Source organism: Labrus mixtus, chromosome 21 (genome assembly GCF_963584025.1).
Source record: "Labrus mixtus chromosome 21, fLabMix1.1, whole genome shotgun sequence".
NCBI lineage: Eukaryota > Metazoa > Chordata > Actinopteri > Labriformes > Labridae > Labrus > Labrus mixtus.
The window spans coordinates 21,894,455-21,905,321 of record NC_083632.1 but is presented as its reverse complement, the minus strand read 5'-3'; the positions used below and the strand labels follow the sequence as shown (position 1 = coordinate 21,905,321).

Sequence of the window (10,867 nt, the reverse complement as noted above, 5' to 3'; positions counted from 1 at the left end):
TTCCGGGGACTTTTAGAGGCTACTAAGGTTAAAAAAAAATCCTCCTTATATAATAATCCTTTATTTCCTACCTGACAAATAAACTGTTTATTGAAGTGTAAGGACAATAACACCAAAGTGTTGCTGACGTGAATAATTTTCAATGTCACCTTAGATTAAAAAAACAACTAATTATAGGCCTAGAGTTTTTATCATATAAACTGCAGTAATTGTTTAAATTGGCTGTATTTGACATGCCCCTGTTAATATTCTAACTAATGTGTTATTAGATTATTATTATTTTATTATATTTTTTGCCAAACCTCAAAATTGACCAAACTGTCAGCAGCATGGTTACATAAATTGCAACTTTTTGCCTATCCTTTATTAAATAAAACGGCCATACAACCATAACCTTTGAGGTCTGATAGAGCTGCCCATGAGAACACACTATATCTGAATATTTTTATTTATCTGAAATGTATTATAACACACCTTGCTACTATTTTGAAACCACTGATTGTAGGTTGGCTACTGTTTGATAATAATGACATTGAACCCAACATGAACCAGGGCCCAGAAGAAAATGAATACACATTTGCTTGACATACCTCAGGAACACGTTTCAGGTAAGTGTGCAGGTTAGAAGAGGAAGTGTGCAGACTTAAAGTGCAGGGTTCGGCAATAACTCTGCTCTGAGAAAGATCTGTATACTGTATATGTGAGAGGCAGGATGTGGAGGCTGGTACGACAACATGCTGCCAGAAAGTCCAAGTTGAAGCAGGAGCAGCACTTCCTTGGCTAGGGCAGCAAGTGATTGCTCGTGGTGTATGGTGGAGGCCACAACCTTCAGATGGACTTGGCTACAAGTTGTTGGCAAAAGTTGCAGAAGAAGGCAGAGAACCTCAACAGAAGATTTCCACTTTCTGAAGGAGGTGTTAACAAATACAACATCTGAGTGCAAACTGGGACAAGTATTCCTGCCCATGCTTCCAGCTTCTGCAGGCCACCCTCACCTTCTGCCATCTCCACCTTGTTATGCCTGACAGCTCAAATTCAAAAACCTAATTCTAATAAATGTAACATCTAACTCATCTAAACCTGGAGGTCTGTCTTTGCATTTATTAATTAGGCACTCAAGTTTTGAAACTTATTGTATGTCTAAAATAAAAAAAAATGCTGTTCCTACAAGTGAATGAAATGTTCTTCTAAATATAGTTCACGTGTGTTGGTTCAGAAATAAACAGCATTTATCACGAGGCTTTTCCTGCACTTAAAGCCGACATGTCTCCCTCTGGTGGACAGATGTCACATTACATTTGTTTTCAGGGCCATTTTACAGTCTGTACCTCAAAGTAGTAAAGCTTTCAATAGTGATAGTAAGATATGAGTTCACCAGGACCCTGACCTGAAACCCCCTTGTAAGATTATAGTCACATGTAACGCTGTAAAGAGAAATCAAACATAACTGGAGACAAGGTTGTAATATTTTTTACTTTTTTATTGCTTAAATTGCCATCTGGAACAATCTATACCAAAAGGATAAACATCTTTGCACATACAGGAGGTCAAACTGAATACAGGGTAGAATAGAAAAAGAATGGTCCTCTGATCGCCCGCAGCTCTCTGCACTGCAGGCCGAACAAAACTCACTGAAGATCGGGCTAGCAGGAGTGACTGACAACTACTGTTAGCCCAGGTTAGGTAAGCTAAGGCAAACCGGGACGATTGCAGTGTGGTTAAAAACAATTCTGGACTAAAATCTGACGATGTTGCTATTTACATGAAAACTTTATTTGGACAAAGGGTGAGACAAACCTTTGCCACTGAACTTCCTATGGATCAGGATAAATGGGATTTTTGGTCAATGGACATAAATCCACATGTAACCAAACCCAATAGAATATCTTCTTAAGTTAAGGAGGGGGAGATGAAGATGATCAGTTAAAAGAAAAATATCCACTCATTTCCATTCACAAAAACTCTCACTAACCTGACTACCCTGAAATCGGCACAAAAACTCAAATCTTTTTGGACGTACAAACACGAACACCTCAATAGTGAGCTCATAAAAGGGCTCCGATTGAGACAAAAACAGACAGCATGAATGCTTCTGATAACAGCTAGTGAGGCAGGAATGAAGATTTAAGCCTTTGATCCAGAAGTCAACATTTTGTGTGATTTGGTAAAAGATCTTAGAAATAATAAAAAACAAACAGAGGTAACATTTGATGCCATTAAATAGTTGTGAAGCAGTTAAGCTAGGGAGTAGCAAACCAAATATTTAACAAATTTCCTGCAGCTGCAGGGCAAGCTTTTTTTTTTTTTTTCTCAATACACGCTTCCATTCATACCAGATCACTGGATGCCTAAAACATCATGCCAAGTAAGCATAGAGAACAGATCACAAGCTACTCTGATGAAAAGACAGCTATCTTTTCAAACAGGCAATAAGCAATGACACTAGTTTTCAAATAAATATCTGCTCGCCTGTGATGCTTTCACACATAAATACTTCTCGTGTCCTGAATTCCATGAAACAATCTCCGCTCAAGACGTCACTTCAATAAACCTGTAATTAACCCCATATGATCTAGCTTAAAAACCCATGACGCTTTTTACACAATACAATTACATACTGGTTTTGTCTAGTTGACAAGATTTTTTTTTTTTTTTTTTACTTTGTGGCACTGGACACCTAAAATAGAATTTATGGAAAAATAAGTGTTTACAAAAGACAGTTAAACATATTTTTTTTAAGATCACCATCACTCCAAACCATAAGTTCATCATTAAGTTAATAATAATAATATAACTATGATCATTTTAACTATACTATAATAACATTTTTGATTACAAACCATAGCAGAAGAGTGACCAAGTTATTTGGTATATACTCAAAAATTGAATACTGAAATACATTTAATACTCTTTTTTTTTTTTACTTTCTTTGTTATATTTTGTCCCTCAGAGTAGTCAAGGCAGTACTTGTATGGTTGTTCTACTGATTAAGAGGACAATAAGGGTAATAACTACGTTCTGCTTAGAGCTTCAGATAGACAGGGAAGAGAACACGCACTTGCATTTTCCACGGCTATGCATCCTTGCGATGTGACGAGAATCAAAATTTGGCACTAGCCTGGTAGCTGCATAATCAAAATTAAAAGTTCTCAGAGCTTTCTGGAAATAAGCAAATCAGACTCATCAAGTGACATCATATCAGTCAAAAGGAAAAATAAAAACAAAGATAGTACAGCTGAAATCTAAAAAGCTAAATTTGATGCAATCACATACTTCCTGCAGCTTCTAATTTCTGCTTAACGCTCTTTATCTAATCAAGCAAAAAGGAAACTGTAACAGGGAGAAGCAGTCCTCTTTTCACATCAATCTACAACACAAATCTGTTAAAAAAAAAAAAAAATCCCCCAAAGCGCCATGTAAAGGTTGATTGTCCTGTCTCATCAGTCTGAGACCCTAATATCTTCCAGATCTCTGAACAATCCTGCTCTGTGTTTCAGTCTAAAAAAGAAAGCGTAACCAGCAAATACATATACAACATAGGTAACATGTGATGTAACTGTGCCTACAAGGTAGCTTACAGCAGCTGGAACAAGCGCTGGTGAATGGCTGAACGTCACCTCAGTGTGACAGGTGGTAACATTAAAACAATCTCTGTGTGGAAAACTGAGAAAAAAAGAAAAAAAAACAGGGAGAAAAGCGAACAGAAAGAAGAAGAAAGTGCCAAAAAAAGCAAATTGCATTGGTGGACCCTGGGTCTAAAAGGAGGGAGAAAGGTGGAGGGAGAGAGAGAAGGTGGAGGAGAGAAAGGACGCCCCCCTTCAGACGGACAGCGAGACGAAGCTGTTGTACTGTTGGATGTTGCGTTTGAGAATGTCTGAACAGGGACCCAGGACGCGCTCGAAGCGAGGCCGGTCCAGCTTGACGCACTTCAGCGGGCCACGGGCGACCACAGTGGCGGCACGGGGGCGGTTCATCAGCAGAGCAATCTCACCTGGAGAACACACAAACACACACAAAGCAGCTTAAAACCTATAAAAAAAACTAAGATCCAGACGAATGCAACATGAACTTTGGAGATTGTCAATACACAGTACCACAAAAGTAACATGAATGCATTGAATGTCACTGTGAATACACATATATGTATATATATATTATTTAATTTAAATGATCAATATAAGCACACTTATTTATGTAAATACTGTAATTGACATCTTAATTGACCCATCTGTCACATAACTGCATTTTACTTTACATGTTACTTCAGCATCTTTTGCACTATTCACCACTGCACTGTTTCATATTTAGTCATGTAAATATTAGTCTTTTCTTTTTATGTTTATTTATATTTAATGTTGTACCTGTACATAAGAGAGCACAGTTCACCTAAGTTAAATTCCTTGTGTGTGTAAGCATACCTGGACAATAAATCTGATTCTGATTGAATGAAATAAAAATGAGCAGTGATAATGCTTCAGTACTTACCAAAGTAGTCAGATGGTCCTAACCTCCCCACTTCCACAAACTCCTCATTCTCTGAGCGACGCTGCAACACAGCTGCAGAACCCTGAAAAAACACATAAATGAATATAATTGACTTCATGCGTATGAGTAGGGCACTGGTGGCCTAGTGGTCAGTGGTGAGTTAGAGTGACAGTAACAACATTAACTTAACTAAATAAAAAGGAACCTGCTACAGATAGAAAATCTTTCTTTCCATCACTGCTGGAGCATGAGGACACCACAATGCGCTCGAGATGAATGGCATTTTGCACCTTTTGTACATTATATATTGTAATAGCTTCTTATACTGTATTATTTAAGTTGTTGCTAGTTCTGCTTTATTTCCTTGTTAATTGTTTTTAAAAAAGTTTTACCTCCAAGATGATGAAGAACTCATCTCCGGGCTCTCCCTGCACAACAATCTTCTGTCCGTCCTCAAACTGGACGGGCTCCAAGGCGTCAGCGACCGTCAGACGCTCCCATTTATCAAGAGACTCTGAGAAGAAGAGGAGAGGGATCAGGTGAAGTGACAGAAATCTCCTGTGATGAAGCTGAATCTGTTATTAGCTTGGTTTTGAAGCAAGTTATTTTTACATATTCTTTTCAGGTTATTTTGAATCTCAGCTTCTCTTGTTCTATTTTTAGATTTGTGTGTGAGGCTGGTTTAAAAAAAAAAAAATCACCTAGAATGGACACTTTCCTGAGGAATTCCTCATACATCTTCCTCTTTCTCAAAGTGCTTCCCTGAAAGACAGATAATAATATTTAGTGTTAATAAGTTAAAATGACCTCAGGGGCGAAACACTTTTGGTCACATGAATGTCAAACATTCCACTATGCAGCTTTTCAAACAGTTGTCTTTCTCTACATTATGAACACATCTCCTCACCATGAGTATTCTCCTGTAGCTGTCTCTGTCAATGCCCCACAGCTTCACATTGGTCTTGGCTCTGACTGTGGCCGCCCTCGGGGTGCCGTATATCAGGGCCAGCTCTCCAAAGCTGCCACCCTCCCCGATGCTGGTCACCCATTCATTGTTAACATACACCTGAGAGATTAACAGGGAAGACGGTGTCTTATTATGAGGAGATTTTTTGGTAATTGCTTTCTAAAAATCTGAGATCAGTTACTCACGTCCATCTCCCCTTGGTCGATAACATAGAAATTGTCCCCTTCATCACCTGGATGCACAAAACATTACTGTAGGCATCACAAAGAAACGATCTACAGATGTTGATGAGTGTTTGTTTTTTATTAACTCTAAAAAAAAGATGTAATCTTACCCTGCAGAATGACAGTTTCCCCTGCGATGTAGGTGACTGGAAACATTGCATCAAATATGTCGCTGAAAGAGAGAAAGGTAGGTTGATCAGTAACACAATTATCAAAACTCAAATTATATTAAAAAAAAACAAAAAGTGTTTAGGGTGAGTACCTCCTCTCATTGTCGTCCAGGTGTGAGAAGAGAACGTTCTTTTCAATGGCTTTGGCCAACGCTGCCATTGTCTTGTAGTCTTTTGGAATAACCTTAAAAAACAACAACACAGAGATGTTGTGTAAAGACTTTTTTTACACACTGACAATTATTAACTCAGGCTGTCTGACGATTCCTTTCTTAAAATCACGATCGATAGCTGAAATTCAATACATAATCACGGTTAACCACATGTTTTAAATTCCATTATTTCATATTTCAAAACATTTCTTTTATGCTTTTATTTTTTTTTATTTTTTTTGTGTAAAGCTAGGGGGGGTCCTTTACTTCCTGTTTGGATACGAACCTGCTTTTATTTTGAAAGGAAACTGTGGCAAACCGAAGGTTACAGCATTAACTCAACGACTGAAAAAAGGAACATTTTACGGATCAAAAAGTCAATAAAAACAGTTAACGACGACGGCAAAAAAGTTCAATGTTTGATGTCACAAGATGGATAATAACTTTTGACTCGTCATTTTAACTGAAATGAGTCATTCAAAGGTGCAGAGATGTTGTTCTTATCCATCACTGTGCCTACAGGGAGAGGCTGTTGTAGGGTTATCTTAGCTACTGTGCGCCTTAAGGGACAAAATAGCACCTGACCAATGCAATTTAAAAAAGTATTAACGATTAACGTCTCAAAATATATTTTAAATAATACTGACAGCATATGATTGTTGATGTAGATCTAAATATTGCAAACTTCTTGCAGCTGTCATGGCTGCCTGTGTGTCTACCTTTCTGACGTAGGAGGCAGCGTCCTCCTCCGTGTAGACCTCTGCGCTGAACGCTCCTCTCCGCCGGCGACCTTTAACCACAGGGTTCATGGGAGGAGACACCTCCTCATCACGGGAGTCTGAGCGGGAACTGCTGGCCTTCTGCTGGTTCTGGATCTGTTTGGCCTCCTCCTGGACCAAGGCAGGGATGAATGTCAAGAGACCAACAGCCATCAAGGTTTAGAACTAATACATTCAAGTAATCGAGAAGTTTTTAAAGAGCACATCGTATGAATGCAACAAAAAGTTCATCTTTACATACGCAGACAAATATTGATGTTATCAGTTTAATTGTTTTATTTTTTATCAGTTTTATGACATTATTCAATGCTGTTATTAGTGATTGAAATAAATGTGGTTGTTGTGCTTTAATTTAAAACTTTATTTGTTTATGTTCTTGCAGTAGGTTTGTCCTTTCCATTCTTTTTAATTTTAACTGAAATAATGAATCTTTGTGCTACTGATTCTGCACTTTAAGAATTTTGTAATGTAGTGATTGTTAACTTTGCACAGTTGGTAAAAAACAATTCAGAAAAGATTCAAATGAGAAAATAATAAAACGATGGACACAAATGCGCAGAAGGACTTCAACTGTTTTTAAGTGTGAACCGAGTGTTTTTAGAAATCTAATTACTGGTAGGTTGATTTTTAAAACTAAAAAAACAGTTAAATTATTATTATAATTATTATTATTATTATTGTTATTATATTATAATTATTTGACATATTCTCGGTTAAATAAAAATAAAAATATAGTCTGACTCAATGTAATTAAAAATACTCAAAAAAGGTCAAATGATAACTTTTTATGAGACATTAAGAAGAATGAGAGTATGCGATGATAAGCTATCAATGTCAGATCATTTGTTTACTGTTCACTGACCAATACGGAAAACCATAGAAGCACACACACACACACACACACACACACACACACACACACACACATACACACCTTCTCCAGCCTCTCGAAGTACTCCCTGAGGAAGGCCATGGGCCTGTCTGGCCTGGAGGTGCACAGCTGGACAATGCAGTCCTTCAGCAGCTGTTGAATGTTGTGTTTTTGCACGTACTGCTCACACTCTCTCAGGCTCCGCTCCTCCTCGCTGCTCGTACTTCCAGATGCCATGACGACAACGGCGACCCTGCTCTGTGACCTCTAACCTTTGTACTGGAGGGAGTGAACAGTAACGAGGGAAATGAGGGAATTAATTCAGGCCATCAAAAAGCCAACATGGATTTACTGGAACAAAAAACAAGAGCAGGGTACTAGTTGTGTGTCGTGTTGTAAAATGGACAGACAAAAAAAAAGCATTAGAATGTGAGAAAAATAGAGCCTGAGTGAGAAGGCACTGAGAGATTGGGGGGGGGGGGGGGGGTTGCTCTGGCACTAAGGAGCCTGAGTGCTTCTCAGTGTCAGGAGAGGAAGCTGGTCATATGATGTGATCACACATATCTGACCACAGACAACAAACTAGGACAGGCCTGCTGTCAGTGCATGGCTTATTTACTCAAAACAGCTTTCCTTTTTCACCAGCCTGAATGAAGCTTTCTATCAGGGACACAGTATCATACCCACGGCCCTAATATAAGATGAATGGTTCAAAAAGAGGCCTATGAATCAACCCACTGTGAAAGACACCACAAACCATAAAAACATGCAGAAGGTCACAACACTGCTGCTGAGCAAAACAGCCTGACAGATCATGTGGTAAGCTTCTTCAGATAGCTTGATCTAGCTGTGCAGTCTAAAACAGGAAGGCCTGCAAAGCCCTGATGTACCCAGCATAGTTCAGATAAGTAATTGAGTGAAAAAGAGAACCTGTGGAGTGGACAGACGAACAGGACTAACAGGCAGATCCTTCCTGTCCCTGCTGCAAGTGTTTTTTCTGCATGTTCATCAGATTAACATGATGATTTCTAATCTGGCGTGGTTAAACATAAATTACAAGCCATGATATCAAAGATGACGCCACAACATCCTTTATGCAACTAACTAATACCACAGCGGAAACTTGGCAGGCTTGTTTCAATGTAAACCTACAACAAGAAGATAAAGGCGACACGTTATACTGATGTGAAAGCAGGTGGTAGTGACTTTTATTACATGTAAATCTAAACTAGTGAAAGCATTCAATTAGCATGAGATTAATGATTTGAGAGAGATGCAGCACCGCCTGCTCTGTATATTGAGAAGCGGGCTGTCTGTCAATTTAAGTAGAGGAAACGCTGAGATGCACAAATGACCTTGCTCAACAAGCGATAACGGGCTTTGTTGGATGATAAATGACTATTGTGAGTCTAATGGTCAACACATTAAGTGAATGGTTTCGCCTGTAGAAACAGAGTAAAGCTAATGTCCTGACTGTAACACTGTCTAGGTCAGGAAGGCTTCTGACGGCTGCAGCCAAGTATCTCACAGCAAACGGGACTATTGCAAAAAATGCAACCTACACATTATTCTTACAACAAAATAACACCAAATAGAAGTGATAAAGGAATGTTTTGGAGTTTTTCTTGACTACAACAGGCCTACGTTGTGTTCTTGAGAGTGTCTAGTTTGATGCATAGCTTGCTAGCGCCGTGCAAAGGCAAAGCTCTCCTCAAATGACGCCATCTTGAGTTCTATCATAAACAAACGAGAGACGGAGGAAACACATTTAGAGCTGTGCGGAGGTCATGCTATCCGTGTGCTGATAAACAGCGAGAATACTCACAAGAAAATGTAAATTCCTGCCGAGCCCTTGGTTAGCGACTCGGGATGGGGGTTATTTCTCAATGCGTACCGTTACCAGATCCTCTCCGCTTCGATTTTTTTTCCGAGCCCTGGACCGCTGCCCCACCGGATACGGCTGAGAACCAATCAGCAGCCGTCACTGACGTCAATTCTCCCCGTTCTGACATGTGAGCCCGTAACCCTTGGCAACCTTAAAGGGGGCGCACGGAAGCCGTGACGTCAAGGACATAGTTCAGAAATAAATAAAAAAAAGAAAATCGATTGTTATCTGATTATAAATTACACCAATAATCTGAATCTCACACTTTGACTTTAGAGATGCATTCACCGTTTCACTGTATAGCGCATAAACTTACCAACATGAGGGTCATTTCGGGGACAGATGAATTGGAGAAACAGAAAAGTCTGAAAAGGGAACCCAGGAAGTATTACAGAACTCCTCTTATTTCTCTGAAGTTGAAGGACGTATTCAATGTGAAATATAAACAATATAAAATGTAGCCTACTATTATAACTTATGAAAGCTTTCTCATTAAACACAATTATTTTGAGGGGTTTATATAATATAGTCTAAAAACTGACATGTTAATGTACACTGAATATTCAGATGTTGTAGCTTGTTAAAATGCAGTTAATTTCAGGAACTTATCTCCAGTCTATAATAAAGAATCACATCTGATAAACTGAATGTATGATTTGTGTGTACAAACTGGAACGTAGCTAACCTAAAGTGGAGTTAAAAATATCTATTGCCTGATACATATAATATAAACATAAACAGGAAATATTCACTGGGCCTATTCAAAGTCTTCATGTAGATTTGTCAACAAAGCAAAGAATAAGTGTAATGGTTAGTATGGTTAATGATTGACAACTGGTTATCTGACATGTCTATTGCTGTTACTGTGTACAGTATACTATTTGTATATTATTGTGTATATAACTTGTGTTTTTATGTTATTCTGTGTATCTGTGTGCTGTTCTATCCTTTGGTGTTACCTGCTGCTGGAATCTGAATTTCCTGAGGGAACCTTCCCAAGGGATTAATAAAGTTCCTAGCTATCCTATCTATTTACAGTGTACAAACAAAATATATATATTGTATTTCTTTCAATAGTAAAAACAAAAACATCTCGCAGTCAAACAAGTTGGTTTGTGTGGTAAAAGCCTGATAAGTCTTTTATCCAATGAAAACATCAAAACATTTCCTCGTGATAAGACTGAAGGTATAATTGGCCAATCAACAGTTTACCTCCTTGATAGGCGGGTTCTATTTGATTGACAGCAATACTATCAAATAAATCATAGGCTCTCAACAGTCTGACCAATAGAAACGCCGTAGTCCAGATTTTGGCATATCGTCGTGAGCCAATC

General features: G+C 38.5%; 1 protein-coding gene across 1 annotated transcript; it reads right to left on the bottom strand.

Moving 5' to 3' along the window:
* Window positions 1–1,465: 1,465 nt before the first annotated feature.
* Window positions 1,466–9,632, bottom strand: LOC132954967 (cAMP-dependent protein kinase type I-alpha regulatory subunit). Its single transcript, XM_061027533.1, has 11 exons — window positions 9,474–9,632; window positions 7,712–7,927; window positions 6,718–6,888; window positions 5,939–6,030; window positions 5,787–5,848; window positions 5,638–5,684; window positions 5,393–5,551; window positions 5,187–5,247; window positions 4,878–4,999; window positions 4,486–4,567; window positions 1,466–3,991 (listed from the first exon to the last, which is right to left on the bottom strand). Exons 2-11 carry the CDS (start codon window positions 7,883–7,885, stop codon window positions 3,819–3,821), a joined length of 1,143 nt encoding a protein of 380 aa, XP_060883516.1. The 5' UTR covers window positions 7,886–7,927; window positions 9,474–9,632; the 3' UTR covers window positions 1,466–3,818.
* Between the last annotated feature and the right edge of the window lie 1,235 nt (window positions 9,633–10,867).